This window comes from Xenopus laevis, chromosome 7L, assembly GCF_017654675.1.
Source record: "Xenopus laevis strain J_2021 chromosome 7L, Xenopus_laevis_v10.1, whole genome shotgun sequence".
Lineage (NCBI taxonomy): Eukaryota > Metazoa > Chordata > Amphibia > Anura > Pipidae > Xenopus > Xenopus laevis.
In genome coordinates, this window is record NC_054383.1 from 15789669 (window position 1) to 15809962 (window position 20294).

General features: G+C 42.2%; 1 protein-coding gene across 1 annotated transcript in view; it reads left to right on the forward strand.

The window, feature by feature from the left end:
- Positions 1 to 11658: 11658 nt before the first annotated feature.
- Positions 11659 to 20294, forward strand: part of LOC108696109 (serine/threonine-protein kinase 32C) — a 163766-nt gene continuing 155130 nt past the window's right edge. Inside the window, exon 1 of the mRNA XM_018225162.2 lies at positions 11659 to 12198. Coding sequence (XP_018080651.2) covers positions 12117 to 12198 — 82 coding nt within the window. The 5' untranslated portion in view covers positions 11659 to 12116. The remainder of the gene's footprint in view (positions 12199 to 20294) is intronic.

Below are 20294 nucleotides of genomic sequence, written 5' to 3' on the forward strand. Positions count from 1 at the left end.
TGCAAAAAAAATGCTGCACCCCACCTGCGTTTGCCACTTACATGCATCTGTGTGAGTACAGCCCCCTTTAAAATAATTGACTGCGTCTACTCCTACGCTCCCCTGCGGCTGAACGGAAGAAATCGCAACGCAAGGGAGCGCAGGTAAAACCGCCTGTGTGTAAGGGCCCTACGAGGGGTTAGGTCTGGACTGGGATTCAAAATAGGCCCTGACATTTAAAGGGGATGTAAAGACACACACAATATTGCATCTATAGCTTCTAAACCTAAAGAGAAGCATATTTGCAATCAATAGTGTAACAAGCTATTACTGGGCCACAGCAAATTATTTTTCAGGCCCCAAAATGTCTAGATATTGACTTGTTTTAGCAATATTTATTGAAATTGTATATGAATTAGAGCCTCATGGGGCCCTTATAGCTCCTGCCCCCCCCCTCTGCAGTTGCAGGGTCTGCTTCCTCTGAAGTTAGGGTTGCCGCCTGCCTGGTATTCCATCAGCCTAACTGGTAAAATACCAGCCGGGGCCGGTATTACAAATTTACATTCAATGTATTAGCCTGTAAATTTATTATCCTTTTGGTTCCGCTGCTGGCCCGCCCCTCTCCCCCGCTCACCTAATCGAAGGGCTGCAGTCCCTAACTGGCGAAACTCCATAACCCCACCCCCGATATGTCATAACCCCGCCCCTCTCTGGCCCGTCCCCACCCTCTGTCACCCGCCGGTGGGAGCCAGAACTAAAAGGTGGCAACCATGTCTGTAGTTAGCAATGTACTTCTATTAGAAAGTCAAAACAGTTTCTATAAAATAACCATCTCGTTCAGCTGAATTCACTGGGGGATGAGGGGCAAACTGAATTCAGTCGCACAAGATCTAATACAAGTACATTGCAAATATGCTTCTTTTTAGGTTTAGAAGCTGTAGATGCAATAATGTTTTTTGGCTTTTCATCCTCTTTAATGTACATAGACAGGGCCGGAACTAGGGTTAGGCAGAGTAGGCACGTGCTTAAGGCATACCTCCCAAAATTTAGGAAACAGAAAGAGGCACAAAAAGATTTAGCTCAAGTAGAGCCCCAAATTTTTTTGGACATGCCCATTTTTGTGCCAAACCCCCTAATTACCATATTCAGTTTACATAATTTGACAGGTTATGAAAGTTTGAACACATTTCTGTGGTTTTTATATGTTATTACAGTTTTACAAATGAAGGTGAATTGCTCTTTAATTTGTGAGTCTTCGTTCTTATCTTATCAAACTGTTACAAAAGTATGTTAAGTATCTATTCTGGGCTGTCTGCCAAGACCCAATTAAGTTAGAAACTTTGTTTCTGGCTGTTCAGTGCAGCAGATCAAAGAGAAACTCGGGACTTATCAGTACAAATCCGTGACAGCTGGTTGAGCTGTCAAAAGCGGGACTGTCCCGCTCAAATGGGACAGTTGGGAGGTATGCCTAAGGTACAAAGTTGGGGCAGCGCCAGACACTAAGGGGGTTATTTATTGTCCGAATGCCAAAAACTTGAACAATTTGTGTTTTTTTTACTATAAAATTTGAACTTTTTCAGGATTTATTATACCCCGAGGATGGAAAAAGGCTGAATCCGAAAATCCGGCATCTCGGAACTGCTGAGGTTGTATATAAACTGGGTTTCGTGCAATAATCCAAAGATTTGTGGTTTTCAGGCAAAAAGTCTGAAAAAGTCTGAGTTTTCGTGTGGAAAATTTGTAAAATTTTTTGTGGTTTTTTTTCCCACACAGGACATTTTTAGGAAAATGTATTAATAAATAAGGGGGGGGGAACCCTGTGCAGATTTGGTCTAATGTGATAAATTCGGATAATGATTAATGGACCTCCTCCTGTCTCTGCTTCCTACCCCTAGTCCGGTCCACTCTTGCGATCTGACCGGTGTATGCGTCCATTGTGTGAGCACGCCTATTAGGTGCGGCGACCTGCCAGGTTGCCTAGGGCTGTACATAGATGCCCAAATGGCCCCCTGCCAGCCCACTAAATAGTGATTGTCAATGGCATCTTACAGCAGCCCCCTGGCATTTACCAGAATCCACAGATTGCCAGTCTGGACCTGATATGGGTGAGGTGGCAACCCTAACAATGGCGTGATATGGATAGAGGAGCAAATAGAACTTGGGGTGCTGACATTGGAAATGTAGGGTGCCAAATAAGCCACAACACCTTCAGTGACAAACTCATCTCTGCACCAGAACTGACAAAATACATTTCAATGTCCCTCCACAGACTAAAAAGTTTATCACTTTAGATGCCAGTTTGGGTGTGTGTCGGGGCTGCTGTATGGTACCTGTAGGCCCAGGGCAAAGATTACATAGGTGGGCCCTCACATACCATACAAGCAGGTAATAAATAAATGATTTATGTTCACATGAGGTGGAGGTGTGCCAAAATGTAACGGCAGCCATGACAGTGGATTAACAATTAACATCACAAGAAAAAAGAAAGTCTCCACAAAATATCAGGTTTTCATTCAAAATATTGCTTTGTTTCAACTGAAAATCATAGGGATGTCGGTCTGCCCATGTCTAGATTACCCAACAGGCAAACTAAGCCTAGAACCCACCCTAATGAAGGGGTCCAGAAATGGCAGGGTGTTACAATGTTGCCCACGTTCACAGAGAAGCCTTTGTATAATGAGTTTCTGTACTTTCTTCCTCTTTGCAGAGAGATGTGTGTCCATATGTATGCAACAATTTAGAGCAGAGATCAATCAACTTAGTAATTCTATGTATTTTGCTGCATGTTTCGGGGAAATAAACAGGCAATAAACCCATCTCATGAATGGGGTAAATTTTCCTAAAGATAGAAATGAAAATACTGAAATTAATTATAGCTTAAAAGGGAATGCATTCACAAACATACCAGCTCTAAACTGATTTCTAGGGCTATGTTCAATGTGAAGGGCACCATTTCCCAAGTGACTTTGCTATAATAAAAAGAGCATGCTCGGCTGTGCCATTTTCTTTCTCTGACCCATTTGGAATCTATCCACGTGCCGTGCACATCTTTCTCCTTTACAGGATTTATTATATAAGACCATCCTGCGGGAGTCAGAAATCAGTGCAGCAGGACGTGCTTTGTAGAGGACATGATTAATCTTTGCACATATATACAAGGCAGGCGATGGAACTCTCAGGGGAACTTATGATTTCCAGCTCCGTGCCACTGGGTGAAATGAGAGCTTAGCGTCAGTCATGTGAATGGTTAACTTCAATAAGGACGTTAAGAAGTCTTACAAAGCAGTAGTTCTGCCACACTTTATGACTGAGAGTCTAGAATACTCTACAGCAGATCATTCAGAGGACAATTATATGAAATTCTCTATAAAAGCCATTTTTTTCCATCACTGGGGAATTCTGAGCCCTTAGGATAATGGCACGGGATCAGCCTGTCAGCACACACACACACAGAGGATTTCGGGACCAAAAATGAGTACTTTAGTGTTTCCGTCAAATTCCAAAGTGTGTGCCGATGAGTAGTGATGGGTGAATCTGTCCTGTTTTGCTTAGCAGAGAAATTTGCGACTCTTTTATCTAAATGCATTAAAGTCACCGGGTGTCCGAATAATTTTTATGCACACAACAATTTTTACACGCCCAACTCTTTTGCCGAAACGGATTAAAGTCAATGGGCATTCGAATAATTTTGACGTGCAAGAATTTTGCGAGTGACAATTTTTTTGTCGAGCAAAGAAAATCCGGAAATTTGCAGCAAATCCATGGTCGACTAATAAATTGGCCCATCACTAGTGATGAGCTGATCCCGTGACTGTCAGTGCGCAGATTTGGGAAACAGAAAACATTGGATTGGCTTTTCTCTGTTGTCTAATATAAGACTAATGTCATTAACTTTAACTGGATTATTTAGAGTAAGTGAGCTAAGGAAGCTTAGTAAGACAAAGGAAACAACTCCCTGCCAGCTTTTTAAAGATTTAACTTGGATGGGGGAAGCTATATTATTTTTTCCAAAATCGGTCCCCAATGAGTGCTATGTCCTCTGCATCAAAAGCTCAATTCCAGTGTGGAGGGCGTCCATGCTGGGGCTCACACATGCGCATAACAAGCAAGTGTCGCAGCTCACTCAATATACGAATTACACGGGTATTGGGCAACTCATGCGCATATTTAGCTCACTTGTTCATTATGCATGTGTCCCAGCATGGCCATCTGCACTGGGAAGGAGCTCCCGATGCAGAAGGCACAATGCACAGCAGGGGCACTTATTTCTAAAATATACTATTATTTCCCCCATCCAGAGTTGGAGATTTGCATGAACACACAATTTCTGTGATAGGTGACCTTTAAAAGAGAATGAAACCCACACATTAACTATAAGGCCCCTGTTCAGGCACAATTCCTCTGTCCCCAACTGCACCCTAGAAGGTCCTCTCAGAACAGCCCTGCTCCCCCATATCTGTTTGGAAGTTGCAGTGCAGTGGGAATGGTGGCTGCCATGTCTGGTCGCCTCACTTCCTGTTCCCTTCTCTCCATTGCAGCCAAAATGCAGGGGACAGGAACACGACCAGCCAGACATGGCAGTCACCAAATGCGCTGCTCTGCATTTGCAGGGTCTTTCTGGTAGGTCTCCAAGGTTTGGTTGGGGACAGCGGAAGGGGGCTTGCAATGGGACCCTATGGTTAATCCTTGCTTTTTCTCTCTTTTAGCACCTTTGTACAAGTGAACAGAAAAAATACGAGAGTTATATATTCACCTCTCCTCTTTGTTCTTTCCAAGATGAGCTGAAAGTCAGGAAGCAATGTACTCTTCAGATGACAGCTAAATATGAATTTGGTAGAAGAATAGATTTTCTAACAATGCATTATGGGAAGGCAAGGTCTTGCTGACCCATCTGTTCTCCTCTGAGCTATAGTTAATACAGTCTCTTTTATTCACAGCTTTATTGTTTCTGCTTTGCTGCCTCCTCTTCCATTTCTGCAGCGAGTTTACTTTATGCTGCTGACATAATAACGTATGTGCATTTTTTGTTTGTTTTGCATGTAGAATGCCAATCACACGCCCGGCAGAAACACAAAATAAACAGAAAACTGTGGTTAGAAGAAAGAAAAGCAACTTCTGTTCCTCTCCTATGTGCAGCGCCAGGATTATAAGGCACTTGTTCATTCAGGTATTTATTCAAACTGAATTTGATATCCGTAACGCCAGAATTAAAGGGCTTTATAAGGCTTTCTCTGACTTCTTATTTCACTGAAACGTCATATTGGTAGTCTCATCCAGCCAAGGTTTCAATTCCCACCATGCCTTGCGTGTTCTGGGATTAATAAAAAGGAGAATAACGTAAAGGGCCTGTAAAGGCAAAAAAATAAAATCCCATTTTTACTTTCTTCAATGAAAAAGAAACCTATCTCCAATACACTTTGATTAAAAATGTCTACCGTTTTTATAAGAAACCTGAATGTATGCAGTGAAAGTCTCCCTTCATTTACTGCTGTGGATGGGAAGTGTCAGACAGTCCCTAAATGCTCTGCAGGGAAACAATTTACTTATGAACAGCAGGGGGAGCCCCCGCCTTACTTCCCAGCCATGCAGAACTCAAGCAGCTTTGTTTGTTTCCCTGTAGAGCAGTCGGCGACTGTATAGAGATTTGTATTGGATTTTATTTTTGCCTTTACATCCCTTTTACTGTTTCCAACTCCAGCTGCAGGGACAGAGGTCATTGAGCCAGATTTAAACAGATAAACTGGGATTCTATTTGGAGGATTATTTTGCTCAGCCTATGATTAAGTGTTTATGACATGAAACGCGTCAGGCTGTGGACACAATAAACTCATTTCACTTTGAACTATTGCCTGGTGGAAGTTTACCTTCATTGGGTGCCTGCTCCACCGGGCAGCCATCAGGGGGGGACAGGGGGGAGAATTGTAGGGGGCCCAGAGAGTAAGGGGGGCCCGGCCACGCCACACTTTCTTGATTAGCCTGGCCCCCCATCTTTCTGAGACCGAAATTCCAGAAAGATCCATTATCTGGAAAACCCACAGGTCCCAAGCATTCTGGATAACAGGTCCCATATCTTTACATTGAGGACATTGAAACATTTTCTGCATTAATCTACTAATTAAGCCCTTTCCTTTTTGTTTGTCCATATATTGCAATACATTCAATACATGCATACACACATAATACATCAGGCAGACAATAGGGTAAGTACAATGGAAGTTGGGTGCTTACAGAAGGTACAGTGGAAGTACAGTAGGTGCTCAGGCTAGAGGTATATTAGCAGTGGGAACTAAAGTACAGGAAGGTACAATGGATGGTACTAGAGAACAAAAGGTAGAATCACTGTGGGGTGGCAAGTTGTTGAGACACCCCTAGAGATTCTAGTTGCATATTTCCTTTTCCAGGCCTTTGCTCCTCTTCTTCCAAAAAATGCACTTGCCCTGGGAACATTCCTGTGAGTGCTTTCCCCCCATATTGTTTTAATGTCCTGGGCATCCCCCGCACCTCCCTGGATGAGCACATTCACACTCAGAACCAGGGCCAGATTTACATAGCAGGTGCCCCTAGGCCTGCTGTCGTTTGTTGCCCCCTCCCCTCCCTTTTATTCAATCAAATTTTCATCATCGGAACCAGAGCAATGGGGATTGGTGCACAGGAAATTTTAAAAACTATCATATCTCCTGAGCTTCCCCATTGTTTCTGAATCAATGTGGGTGTGGTTGGGTAGCATGCCGCCCCTAAAATCCTGCCGCCCTAGGCCTGGGCCTTGGTGGCCTTTCCACAAATCTGGGCCTGCTCAGAACAACAATTTCTGTCCCCGTTTTAATAGGCTCAGGGAATGCCTGGCATATCAAAGCACCGTGGTGCTCACAGGAAAATAATCCTGCCCGGTGCAGTTTTTAAAGGAAGTGCAGGCCCTGTGTAAGAAGTAAGAGACCCCCAGTGATTCCGCCTTTTGTTCTTCTTTATGCACAGGAAGCAACAGTGGAACTGGGTGACCAGACACAAGAGGGTGCTGTGAAACTGGGTGTCTATGGACCAATTTTTTCAGTGGTGTTTTTTATGGGGGGGGTGATATATACTGATTGCCCAAGAGCATCAGCTCACAGAATCTTCAATGACAGTTCCCCCTTCTCTTTTCTGCTTCTTGACCATCTCCTTTCTGCTCTACTCACACACTAGTCAGTGTTTTCCTCCAGTGCTCAGGCTTCAGCTCTCTCTGACATTGTCTCATTTGGAAAGCCCTTGATTTATGCTTTCTGCATTTCACATGCAAGATGGGAGCCTTCTGTGCTGTGAGCTGACACTGACCTCAACATGGGTAAGATGTGCCAAGAAATGTCAAGGAAACGTCAACCTAATAGGCCTCTGGCCAAACATGGGTGAAGCCGCTGACGTGCTCATCTATATGAGTGTGTGTTCCGTTACTCCCACACTGTGTTTTATAGGAGAATAAAAACACTGAAATAAATTAGATTCAGTGGGGCAATTATGTCGGTTTCAGATGGAGAACTGCAGGTTCATCTTCCCAGATGTATATGCTTAACACTCAATGCAATATTAACGTTTGTGTTGCTCGAGAAGAAACAGTGCCAGACTTCAGTCACCCTAGCCATAGCCATCTGCTTTTATTTATCCAACGCTAGAGAATAATGGGTCAGAAACTCAACGAAAACACGAATAGGGCAGCAGTGTAAATGAGCGCACTGTGTTTTATCAGCAGAATACCAGTTGATAGCAAAGGGCAGAATTGGAAGGGAAAAAAAATTGTAAAGAGGTGGTTTACATTTAAAGGGGACCCAAGAAAATAATTCCAGATCCTATTTTATCATGTTTTTCAAGCTAAATGAACTTTAATTACACTGTAAAAATCATTTAAATCTTGTATCCTTCCATCTGGGAATTAATAATTATAGCAAGCAGGCAGGGGCTATTTTGTTGACACTGTTCTAAAGACAAGCCTGGCCTTTAAAACATTTTATTTCAGTGTGAAATTCCGCTGTAATAAAATGTTTTAAAGGCAAAGCCTGAGGATGGTGTGCTTCATATCCTGTTATTCAAGATTGGGAGTGGATGCTCCCTGAAAAAGGTAAGTGGTGTGCTGAAGAAAAATCATATTTGGACTAAAGACAAGCCTTGCATCATCTGTGGACCTGATGTCCATTCCCATGCAATTGCATACCTCCCAACATTTTGGAAGTAAAAAGAGGGACAAAATTTTTTTTTCCGCACATAGCGCAGCAATTTTTTGACCACACCCTTTCTGTGGCCACACCCCCTAATTACCATGTTTGTTTTACAAAATTTGGCAGGTTATGAAAGTTTGAAAATATTTCTCCTTATCTAAACTGTGTTTTTGTGTCTCAAAATTGTTACAAAGTATCTTATTTGCACCTGTTAGTTGTTCTGGGCTCTCTGCTAAAAGCCAATTAAGTGAGAAACTTTGTTTCTTTTTCCGGCTGTTCAGTGCAGAGAAAAGAGGGATTTTCCAGTACAAATGAGGGACTGCGGGTTGAGCAGTCAAAAGAGGGACTGTCTCTCCGAAAAAGGGACAGTTGGGAGGTATGCAATTGTTACACAATTAAACGGGGTAGAGAACGGGGGAATGTGGGGAGAGCAGTTACATCTAGTAAGTGCTGAATGGAAAGTGAAAGTAACTGTCTGCCCCGCCTCTATGCCTAAGGCATAGAGGAGGGGCAGACAATATTTGATTGACAGCTGAGATTTTTAAATGAGTTTACAACAGCTATGAATGATTTAGTAAAAAAAGTAATTTAGGTTTAATTTGAAAAGGACATTTATTATAGATACTTTTTATGTCTGGGTGACAGGTCCACTTTAAGATAACTTTTAGTATGTTATAGAATGGCTAATTCTAAGCAACTTTTCAATTGGCCTTCATTTTTTTCTTTTTTATAGTTTTTGAATTATTTGCTTTCTTCTACTGACTGTTACCAGTTTTCAAATGGGGGTCACTGACCCCTTCTTAAGAACAACTCCTCTGTAAAGCTATATATGTATTGTTATTGCTCTTTTTTATTCCTCATCTTTCTATTCAGGCCTCTCCTATTCATCGTCCATGCAAATGAATGAATGGTTGCTGGGGTAATTCGGACCCTAGCAAACAGGCTGCTGAAACAGCAAACTGGAAAACTGCTGAATAAAAAGCTAAATAACTCGGCAAATAATAAAAAAATGAAAAGAAATTGTATTTAGCCACAGAATATCACTCTCTGCATCATACTAAAATTTAATTTAAAGATAAACAACCCCTTTAAATGTGAACTAACCTTTTAAATGACTGATCTAGGGTTGCAAGGAGTTGCAACTGAGATTTGTGATTGAGTATCAGAGCCAGTTTATTGATTGTAGAGGCCAGTACTGTTCAGCTCTTTCTGCCTAGTGGGCTGGTTATGGTCTGATAGAATAAGGAACCAAAAATGTAATACAACGTGGAGTCACTCAGTGGAGGAGGTTATGGTGAATGGCACCATTGTCTGGAATTGCCCAGAAATATCACCAGCAACATCATGTCATCCCCTGTGGCCAGCGGGGATCTGAAGCAGCATACTTCTAATCTTAAACCTATTTGGAGAATAAACATAACGTTTTAGTTGGACTGGAAGGCACAGTCTTCAAACCTCAACCCCATTAAGTACCTGTGGGAAGAGCTTTACTGTAAGGCCACAAAAAAATGCCCTTCGTGCCAGTGGCACCTTTGGGACAAGTTACAGAAGACTGAATGGGCCAAAATTTACTCTGAAAGGCACCCAATAGTGCATTTCTCACACCTTAAATGCAGGTAAAGCACTTAATTACACATGTACAGTACATGTCCTACTATATCCAATGCTTTGAATTCAGTTAAATTAAAGTTAAAGGGGTGGTTCACCTTTAAATTGACTTTTAGTATGATGTAGAGCGTCATATTCGGAGAAAACTTGCAATTGTTTTTTCATTTTTTACTATTTGTGGTGTTTGAGTTATTTTGCTTCTTATTCAGCAGCTCTCCAGTTTGCAATGTCAGCAATCTGGTTGCTAGGGTCCAAAGTACCCTAGCAACCATGTGTTGATTTTAATAAGAGACTGGAATATGAATAGGAGAGGGTCTGAATAGAAAAACGAGCAATAAAAAGTAGTCATAACAATAAACGTGTAGCCTTACTGTGCATTTGTTTTTAGATGGGGGCCAGTGACCCCCCATTTGAAAGCTGGAAAGGGTCAGAAGAAGAAGGCAAATAATTCAAAAAGTATAAAAAAAGAAAAAATGAAGGCCAATTGAAAAGTTGCTTAAAATATGCCATTCTATAACATACTGAAGTTAACTCAAAGGTGAACCATCCCTTTAAGCTAAGCACTTCATACTAAAAAATTCTCTGTCTGTGTCCTTCTCTCATTGCCTGTTATGTGAGTGCTACCAGTGGGCCATATTTACTATATATGCACCCAAGGGTCAGGGCTTAGGGTGGCAGCATTAAGCTGGCCATAGATCTAGAGATTTTTAAAAGATCCGATCCTCATCGTGACGCCACGATTTTCTCGGAACGATCGTACGAATTGACCATCAACTAAAAAGACCAATTTGCCAGGAAAACAAAGGGGAGCTGCCTGCTTGGCCCTGCAAACATAGATAGATTGCACTGGGACCGATAAAGATTTTTTGACCTGACCGATCAATTTCCTGACAGATGTCGGCCGAAAAATCGTAAGATGTGCGATCGGTCGATTCCCACTAACCGCACAAGAAATTTCCCCAGCTTGCTGCCAGATACTTACAGCTACAGCAAGTGGCAGAGCTGGAGCATATGGTTTGGTTGGGTATCTTTACTGCTAAAGCGCTGTGGTTGCCTTGGGCTGCTACAGAAGCACAAAACATAATGTACAACATTTCTAGCTACTTCTTTAGTTATGCTTTACTTCTGCTTTAAAGGGATACTGTCATGGGAAAAAAAATTTTTTCCAAAATGAATCAGTTAATAGTGCTGCTCCAGCAGAATTCTGCACTGAAATCCATTTCTCAAAAGAGCAAATAGATTTTTTAATATTCAATTTTAATATTTGACATGGGGCTAGACATATTGTCAATTTCCCAGCTGCCCCAAGTCATGTGACTTATGCTCTGATAAACTTCAATCACTCTTTACTGCTGTACTGCAAGTTGGAGTGATATCACCCCCCTCCCTTTCCCCCCCCCCCAGCAGTCAAACAAAAGAACAATGGGAAGGTAACCAGATAGCAGCTCCCTAACACAAGATAACAGCTGCCTGGTAGATCTAAGAACAACACTCAATAGTAAAAACCCATGTCTCACTGAGACACATTCAGTTACATTGAGAAGGAAAAACAGCAGCAGAAAGCATTTCTCTCCTAAAGTGCAGGTACAAGTCACGTGACCAGGGCAGCTGGGAAATTGACAAAATGTCTAGCCCCATGTCAGATTTCCAAATTGAATATAAAAAAATCTGTTTACTCTTTTGAGAAATGGATTTCAATGCAGAATTCTGCTGGAGTAGCACTATTAACTGATGTGTTTTGAAAAAAACATGTTTTCCAAAGACAGGATCCCTTTGAGCAGCTGGTTTCTATTACACTGTTTGGATTGTCAGAACCACAAGCGGCCAGACAAGACAGGTAGTTTTTAGAGCATTATATTTGCAAATAAGTTGTTCATAGTAGATATTTATCAGTTGTTCATGTTAATAATATATTTTTAAGTTGTTTCCTTATTTAGAAAACAAACGCTCAGACTGAGCAGCGAACGCTCTCTCCCATACAGGCTGCAATTGTTCGTCGCGCCAGCAGGTGGCGTAAATACGCCTCGTTCAGCATTCAGCCATCAGAATTAAACGCCGTAGCTGGAAGCGCATCCAGTGTTGTAGCTTAGCCCCGCTCCAGACAGCAAGCGCCGGGCACCACATGCAGCAGCCACAGCCTCCCAGCGCACCCTGCCCACCTCTGCCCTGCTGCTGAGCGGACTCAGGTACCAGGATGAAGGAGGCGCGGATGTGAGCGATTACGAGCGATCGTCCGTAAAGAAGAGCGAATCTGCCTCCTCTCTGCAGGGTGTGGGCTAAAGGCACTGGCGGTTCTCCTCCTCGGGTTGCCACGGGATAGGGAATGCTAGCTCGACCTCTGCCCAAATGTTTCACTGGAATAAGTGGAGGAAAAGGATGGGAGCCAACACTTCATCCAAGAGACCGGTTTTCGATGAAAAGGAGGATGGTAAGTGGGTGCCGGGGGTGCTATGTAGCTAAGTGTAATACTTGAGTGTAATACAGAGGTGCCCATTGATCTCCAGGAGAAGAAGCAACTTCTTCTGCACCTTCTTCTGCCGTTGACCCATTTGCAGTTTCTTGATTTGGGGAGCTGTCCAAGTTCTGATCCCAGAGCTCTTGTTCTTCAACTGCAACTCCTGGAGCTGCTGGGAGGGAAGGTTACAGTTTCACAACAACTCCTCAGACAGTGCCTAGTTCCTTTTGTCTAATCTTTTAAAGTGCTGAATCAGTGGAGGATTTCCATTGCAGCTGCTGCAGAACTTCTTGTCTACCATCACCTTCCTATGTGTGTTAGAGAACCTTCAAGAAAGAGGTTCTGCAGCAGATGATATATGATCGTGTGATAGAGACAGGGATGATATAAATGTGGTAAAGCCGGTTCTACACGTTTATTCCATAGACCCATGTACATCATTTATTAATGCTGGAATTAAAAAGTTTGAATGTGCAGCACGGAAAGTGTTTTTTGCTGGTCCGACCCTTTGAATACATGGAACCTGCCTTTTATACGGAGCAGGGTGGGTTCTGCTTCAGAATGAAGTGAAAGCTCTGCTAACCTGGACAGGCTGATGTACAACGCCAGGAACTAGGTTCTTTGGTTTTGGCAATTATTTCTAATTTTAGAGGTTAGCTTTATAGTGATACATTACAAATGCCGGAGGAAAATTGTGCAGAACTATAGGTTCCATGCAGGATGCTGCCACTTTGCACAGTGATTTGTCTAAGTTGGAAAACTGGGCAGCAAACTGGAAAATGAGGTTCAATGTTGATAAATGCAAGGTTATGCACTTTGGCAAAAATAATATAAATGCAAGTTATACACTAAATGGCAATGTGTTGGGGTCTGTAGATAACACGTTGTCTAATTCTGGGCAGTGTCATTCTGTGGCTACTAAAGCAAATAAAGTTCTGTCTTGCATAAAAAAGGGCATTAACTCAAGGGATGAAAACATAATTATGCCTCTTTATAGGTCCCTGGTGAGGCCTCATCTGGAGTATGCAGTGCAGTTTTGGACTCCAGTCCTTAAGAGGGATATAAATGAGCTGGAGAGAGTGCAGAGACTAAGTGCAACTAAACTGGTTAGAGGGAGGGAAGACTTAAATTATGAGGGGAGACTGTCAAGGTTGGGGTTGTTTTCTCTGGAAAAAAGGCGCATGTGGGGGGACATGATTACACTTTACAAGTACATTAGAGGACATTATAGCCAAATAGCAGGGGACCTTTTTACCCATAAAGTGGATCACCGTACCAGAGGCCTCCCCTTTAGACTAGAAGAAAAGAACTTTCATTTGAAGCAACGTAGGGGGCTCTTCACAGTCAGGACAGTGAGGTTGTGGAATGCACTGCCGGGTGATGTTGTGATGCTGATTCAGTTAATGACTATAAGAATGGCTTGGATGTTTTTTTCGACAGACATAATATCAAAGGCTATTGTGATACTAAACTCTATAGTTGGTATAGATATGGGTATATAGAATTTATGTGAAAGTATGGAGAGTGTGTGTATGGATGCTGGGTTTTCATTTGGAAGGGTTGAACTTGATGCACTTTGTCTTTTTTCATCATGATTTAACTATGTAACCTGCCAACCTTCAATAATGAATACAAAGGAAACAATTCCCTTAATAAGGGGGGGGGAGTTTAATTTGCCAGTCCACATAGGGTAAACGAGTTCCAGGATTCAGCCCCAGTTCCTCAAATAATCGTTTAACAAAACTATCCCATGAACTACTATCTGCAAAAAGTAAATTTTTTTATTAAATTAGCATATTAAAATAGTACTTACTGACCCACCTTACGCGTTTTTTACTTAGTCGTAGGTGTTCAACCTTCCATAATGAACAGGGCACCCTAAACTTGTGGGCAGCCGCCTTACATATATTATTCAGCAGATCCATGTGCCACGGTCATTATTTGAAAAGCCACAGGCAATGTCATTCTTTCAAAATAAACAACTCTTATTTATTTTGTAATTAACGGCCTGCCACAAAGTACCGGTTGTTGCTGTTCTCTGCTTCATTGGAGGTAGAGCAGGTGTCACATTGTAATTAGTCACTCATGAGATTCATTGCTCATTCTTTATAGCACCGCCCCCACTAACTGTCAGTTCACTTGTCCACCCTTTATATAACAGAACCCTGGCAAAAATTGGAAGCTTTAAATTAAACTCAGTTTCAGATGGTGGGAACATCATTAGTACTAGTACTTCCAGGAAATGTCTTAATTAATGTGGATACCGTTTAACACTTGGACAATATACTGTATGGCAGCTTATACAGTACATACTTGATGGAATTTGATGTTGGATATGTCATATATTTGCCTTAGTCTGTGCACACAGGACGTCGTTTAAAAAAGGGGGACATATACTGAAGCTTATAACTTAAAGGGATACTGTCATGGGAAAATTTTTTTTTCCCAAAATGAATCAGTTAATAGTGCTGCTCCAGCAGAATTCGGCACTTTAATCCATTTCTCAGAGCAAACAGATTTTTTTATATTCAATTTTGAAATCTGACATGGGGCTAGACATATTTTCAATTTCCCAGCTGCCCCAAGTCATGTGACTTGTGCTCTGATAACCTTCAATCACTCTTTACTGCTGTACTGCAAGTTGGAGTGATATCACCCCCCTCCCTTTTCCCCCCAGCAGCCAAACAAAAGAACAATGGGAAGGTAACCAGATAACAGCTCCCTAATACAAGATAACAGCTGCCTGGTAGATCTAAGAACAACACTCAATAGTAAAAACCCATGTCCCACTGAGACACATTCAGTTTCATTGAGAAGGAAAAACAGCAGCCTGCCAGAAAGCATTTCTCTCCTAAAGTGCAGGCACAAGTCACATGACTTGGGGCAGCTGGGAAATTGAGAAAATGTCTAGCCCCATGTCAGATTTCAAAATTGAATATAAAAAAATCTGTTTGCTCTTTTGAGAAATGGATTTCAGTGCAGAATTCTGCTGGAGTAGCACTATTAACTGATGCGTTTTGAAAAAAACATGTTTTCCCATGACAGTATCCCTTTAATGTGAAATTGCTCAGAGTTTTATCCTGAGCACTTTTGCAATTTACAAATTTTTTTTTTTAGATTTCATAATGTTATGAATGTGTAACAGGAGTGTCCTCTGCTGTTCTATCTAGGTGGGGAACAAAAGCTTAATTTACTGTGGCAGGAAGTGTCTCCTGATGCTTCACTTCTCAGTTATTCCTCCCCTGCCGCACTGAACAATAGAACTGAGCAGAAAAGTGTCAGGAGATGCTTCCTGTACCCACCACACAGAACAGCAGAGGGTGCTGAAGTTACATATTAGCAATGTACAAATTGCTAAAATCGTGAAATCTTAAAAAAAAAAAAAAAAAAAAAGATTGTTGTAAATTGCAAAAGTGCTCAGAAGAGCACTGGAAACCATCTTACATTAAATATGCAGTTATACTGTATATTCACTTTAACATCCAGAGCATTTTGGTGTATATCCATTGAAATGAAGATAGCTCCATTAGTGTTTGCTCATTATTTCAAAGATGTATCCCTTACAGTCACAAAGTGATGATACCTGCCTGTCCGGCATGCTGGAGACTCTGCCAGTCCCAAGGGGCACACGGAATCAGAGCAGATGAAGATTAAAATGCAGCAGAACTTAGTGCATATTTTAAGTTCTCTGGTTCTGCAGGCCCAGGGTAAATGCTTTCTGTCCCTGCCATAAAATCTCCTGAGGGCAAAGCTGTCCTGAAAGATGCTCAGTATCATTGTGCAAAAGAAAGTTTTTTTTATAAACTTTTTAGGTTCCTGTGTGTCTTTCACTGAAATTTTTAGTGTGTCATTCTAACTGCTGTTGTGCCTCATTATTTGTTGTATGTCTTTAGCTATAGTTCATGTGTATCTCTAGCTTTTGTGCCTATTAAGTTGTTAGTAGCACTCTTATTACTGTGTAGCTTTAGTTGTTGTGCCTTTCAAGTTGTTGTGCTTCTCTAGTTGCTGTGCCTCTTTAGTTGTTGTGCCTCTTAGTTGTTGTGTCTACCTAGTTGTTGTGTCTCCCCAGTTGTTGTGCCTCTCTAGTTGTTGTGCTTCTCTAGTTGTTAAGCCTCTCTAGTTGTTGTGCTTCTCTAGTTGTTGTGCCTCTGCAGTTCTTGTGCCTTCCTAGTTGTTGTGCTTCTCTAGTTGTTAAGCCTCTCTAGTTGTTGTGCTTCTCTATTTGTTGTGCCTCTGCAGTTGTTGTGCCTTCCTAGTTGTTGTGCTTCTCTAGTTGTTGTGCCTCTGCAGTTCCTGTGCCTTCCTAGTTGTTGTGCTTCTCTAGTTGTTGTGCTTCTTAGTTGTTGTGTCTCCCTAGTTGTTGTGTCTCCCCAGTTGTTGTGCCTCTCTAGTTGTTGTGCTTCTTTAGTTGTTAAGCCTCTCTAGTTGTTGTGCTTCTCTAGTTGTTGTGCCTCTGCAGTTCTTGTGCCTTCCTAGTTGTTGTGCTTCTCTAGTTGTTGTGCCTCTTAGTTGTTGTGTCTCCCTAGTTGCTGTGTCTCCCCAGTTGTTGTGCCTCTCTAGTTGTTGTGCTTCTCTAGTTGTTAAGCCTCTCTAGTTGTCGTGCTTCTCTAGTTGTTGTGCCTCTGCAGTTCTTGTGCCTTCCTAGTTGTTGTGCCTCTCTAGTTGTTGTGCTTCTCTAGTTGTTGTGCCTCTGGAGTTGTTGTGCCTCTTAGTTGTTGTGTCTCCCTAGTTGTTGTGTCTCCCCAGTTGTTGTGCCTCTCTAGTTGTTGTGCTTCTCTAGTTGTTAAGCCTCTCTAGTTGTCGTGCTTCTCTAGTTGTTGTGCCTCTGCAGTTCGTGTGCCTTCCTAGTTGTTGTGCCTCTCTAGTTGTTGTGCTTCTCTAGTTGTTGTGCCTCTGGAGTTGTTGTGCCTCTCTAGCTGTTGTGCTTCTCTAGTTGTTGTGCCTCTGTAGTTCTTTTGTCTCCCTAGTTGTTGTGCTTCTCTAGTTGTTGTGTCTCCCTAGTTGTTGTGTCTCTCTAGTTGTGTTTCTCTAGTTGTTCTTCCTCTTTAGTTGTGCTTCTCTAGTTGTTCTGCCTCTGTAGTTATTGTGTCTCCCTAGGTGTTGTGCCTCTGTAGTTGTTGTTTCTCCCTAGTTGTTTTGTCTCTCTAGTTGTTGTGCCTCTTTGGTTGTTGCACCTCTTTGGTTGCTGTGCTTCTCTAGTTGTTGCGTCTCTCTAGTTGTCTGAATTAGCGATAGCTGGGGAGTGGAGATCACTGATCAGTGTAAGTTCCTGTAGGTGAGACAGCCAGAAGAACTGTGGAAGGCATTGCACTGATTCAGCAGGTTAAACTATCATAAAATACATTTTGATTACAGAACGTAGAAAGAAACATCCAGTTGTATTGAGTATTTTATGATTTTCTAAGACACTTTTATGGGAAGAGAGAACGAAACTACCTTTAATTAAGATGGTAAAACTGGTAATTAAACGAACAGCCTGCTGGGAATGTGCTGTCTGAAGAAATCAGACACAGTTACGATGAAGCCGAGAGCTGGAGACTTTGCTTTAAAATCCTCTTTTGCTCCGAAGCCCTCGAAACCCAATAAAGTCGTCAGCTCCAACAGTTCTAATTCCTTTTCTGTCAAAAGCCTACTTTCCCTTGGACAATCCTTCATCGTAACCTTACAGGGGGCTCCCATTAAACTCGTCATGACTTCTGTGTTATTATGATGGATTTAATATGTTCGAGCATCTCACATCAATTGCTGCTCCGATCAGCTCTGGAGGGGTCTCTTTCAGTTTAAGCGTTGCTGTAGGGAACACTTAATACTTTAATGTGGAATTGGATTAGTCATTTATATGTATAGCACTAATGCATTTAGTAATATCTTATAATGTGCACTTCTTGCTAGTGAGAAGCCCATGTTCCTGTAAATTTGGTGAAATACAAATATTTTTATTGATTTTTGCTGCAGCTGTAAATGTCTGTCTAAAATCATTACCATATTTTATATATACCCAGGGACCTGTGCCAAGGGCTGCAGTTTCAGGAGTGCAGCTCTCTGGCACCTGTATAGAAAAAATAACATTTTGGTCCCATTTTATATATAAGTCAGCTGGCCACCATCACTCACCTATTGCAAAATCCACAAGTAGAGCTGCAAAGTGGGTACCCTTCCTTTACCTGTGCAGGTTATTCCCCCCTACCCAATCAACACATATGCTGTATTGTGCAAAATTGCGTTAAAGAGGGAACAGTCATGGGGTGTGCCTAGGACAGTGCTGGTGCTGCTTACAATGGATCATTTTGTTGATGGTCTTTGGTATGAGGGAGCCCTAAATGTTTTAGGGCTCCCTCATCCCTAAGACCATCAACAAAATGATTTGCAGTTTATCGTTAACTGTGAATAACCATGGATGCCTTTAACGGCCTTGTGCTTTTTTTGCCCTGGTGTAAGAATAAGAACACAGACTGCAGAAGCCCTAAATGTCCCAAATGAGGCATCCTAAGAGAAAATAATAAGAAGGTGTGTCAGTTTAGCACAGCCAATAATCTCCCAGAAATCTTTGCTAACTGTCTTGTGATGGTCACTGTGCACTGTAAGTGGACTGAAGGTCTCGTTTTGAAACTCTTAAGGTGATATAGGGCAAGGGAGCAGATCCTAAAACGTTGCAGGGGATTTAGGCCAAATCTTTTAGCAAATTAGAGGGCACTTAGAAAGCCTTGGAGATCTCCTAGTATCCTGATAGCCCCATCTATATCTATTTTCAGGAGCCCCATCTATATCTTTCATGGTGGTCATGCTCAGAAGGATAGCACACTGTAACTGGATGGAAGGTCTAGCTCTGAAACTCTAAAGGCCCCCATACATGGGCAGATATTAGCTGCCAACAGATTAAATTGGCAGCTTATTGCCCAGTGTATGGAGCACTTAGAAGGGCTGAAAGTAGGGCAGAGGACAATCTTACGGGTTTAAAAATCCCATCGGAAAGAGGACCGCATAAGTTTGTTGATGCAGTGCTTGGTCCAACTGCCCGACTGCCTGTTTTTGCCTCAATGAGATCCAATTGTTGGGCCCTCAGAGTGTAGACGGCCCTCTGAAGCCTTGGAGATCACCTGATATCCTGGTGTCACCATCTATATCTTTTTTCAGAAGCCCCTAACGTTCATGGTGGTCATGCTCAGCATGATTGCACACTGTAACTGGACTGAAGGTCTAACTTTGAAACTCTTAGGAGAAGGGAAGTCATTTACCACTTGGGGGTGCCAAATGTTAGGCACTGCCAAGTGAATCTATGTAGAAGAAGCCGGAAGAGAAGCGCTCCATGGTGCTTGCTGGAATAACCCTGGGTCGGTGCAGTTTTCTGCTGATAGGAGCACCGGCCGGGATTTCAGGTAAGTAAATACATTCACTTGGAAGTGCCTAACATTTGGCACCCCCAAGTGGCAAATGACTTTCCTTCTCCTTTAAGGTGACCACGGGAAAGGGGACATATCCTAAGGATTTACAGGGGCTTTAGGTCAACTGGCTGAGCAGACTAGTTAGCAGACTAGAGGGCCCTTTAAAACCATTGAGATCTCCTGGTATCCTGGTTGTCATGCTCAGAAGGATAGCAAACCGTAACTGGCTGGAAGGTCTAGCTTTGTAACTCTTAAGGTCACCTAGGGCAATGGAGTAAGTATTTGCAGGGGATTTAGGTCAAACTAGAGAACCTTCTGAAGCCTTGGCGATCTCCTGGTATCCTGGTGTCTCCATCTATATCATTCAGATTTGCATTTTGCACAGTAAACTGGTAATGCACATCCAGTTCCCCTTTAAGCTTCTACTATAGCCAGCCTAGAAATACGATTACTATGAATCCAACAGCATGGGCTTCCATATGAAAGCAATTACATTTCAGCGCTGTTAGTCTTCCCTTAGCTAGACTTTAATTGCCGCTCTGCCATGGTCAGCGCTATGTACTTAAGTAGAACACGGAGGAATATTATTAGCGTAAGTAACCTTTCAAAAGAGCACATTAAGCATTTTCAGCACTGAATATCAAGTGATCTCATATCAAACAAATGAAAGTGCAGCAGATTTACAAT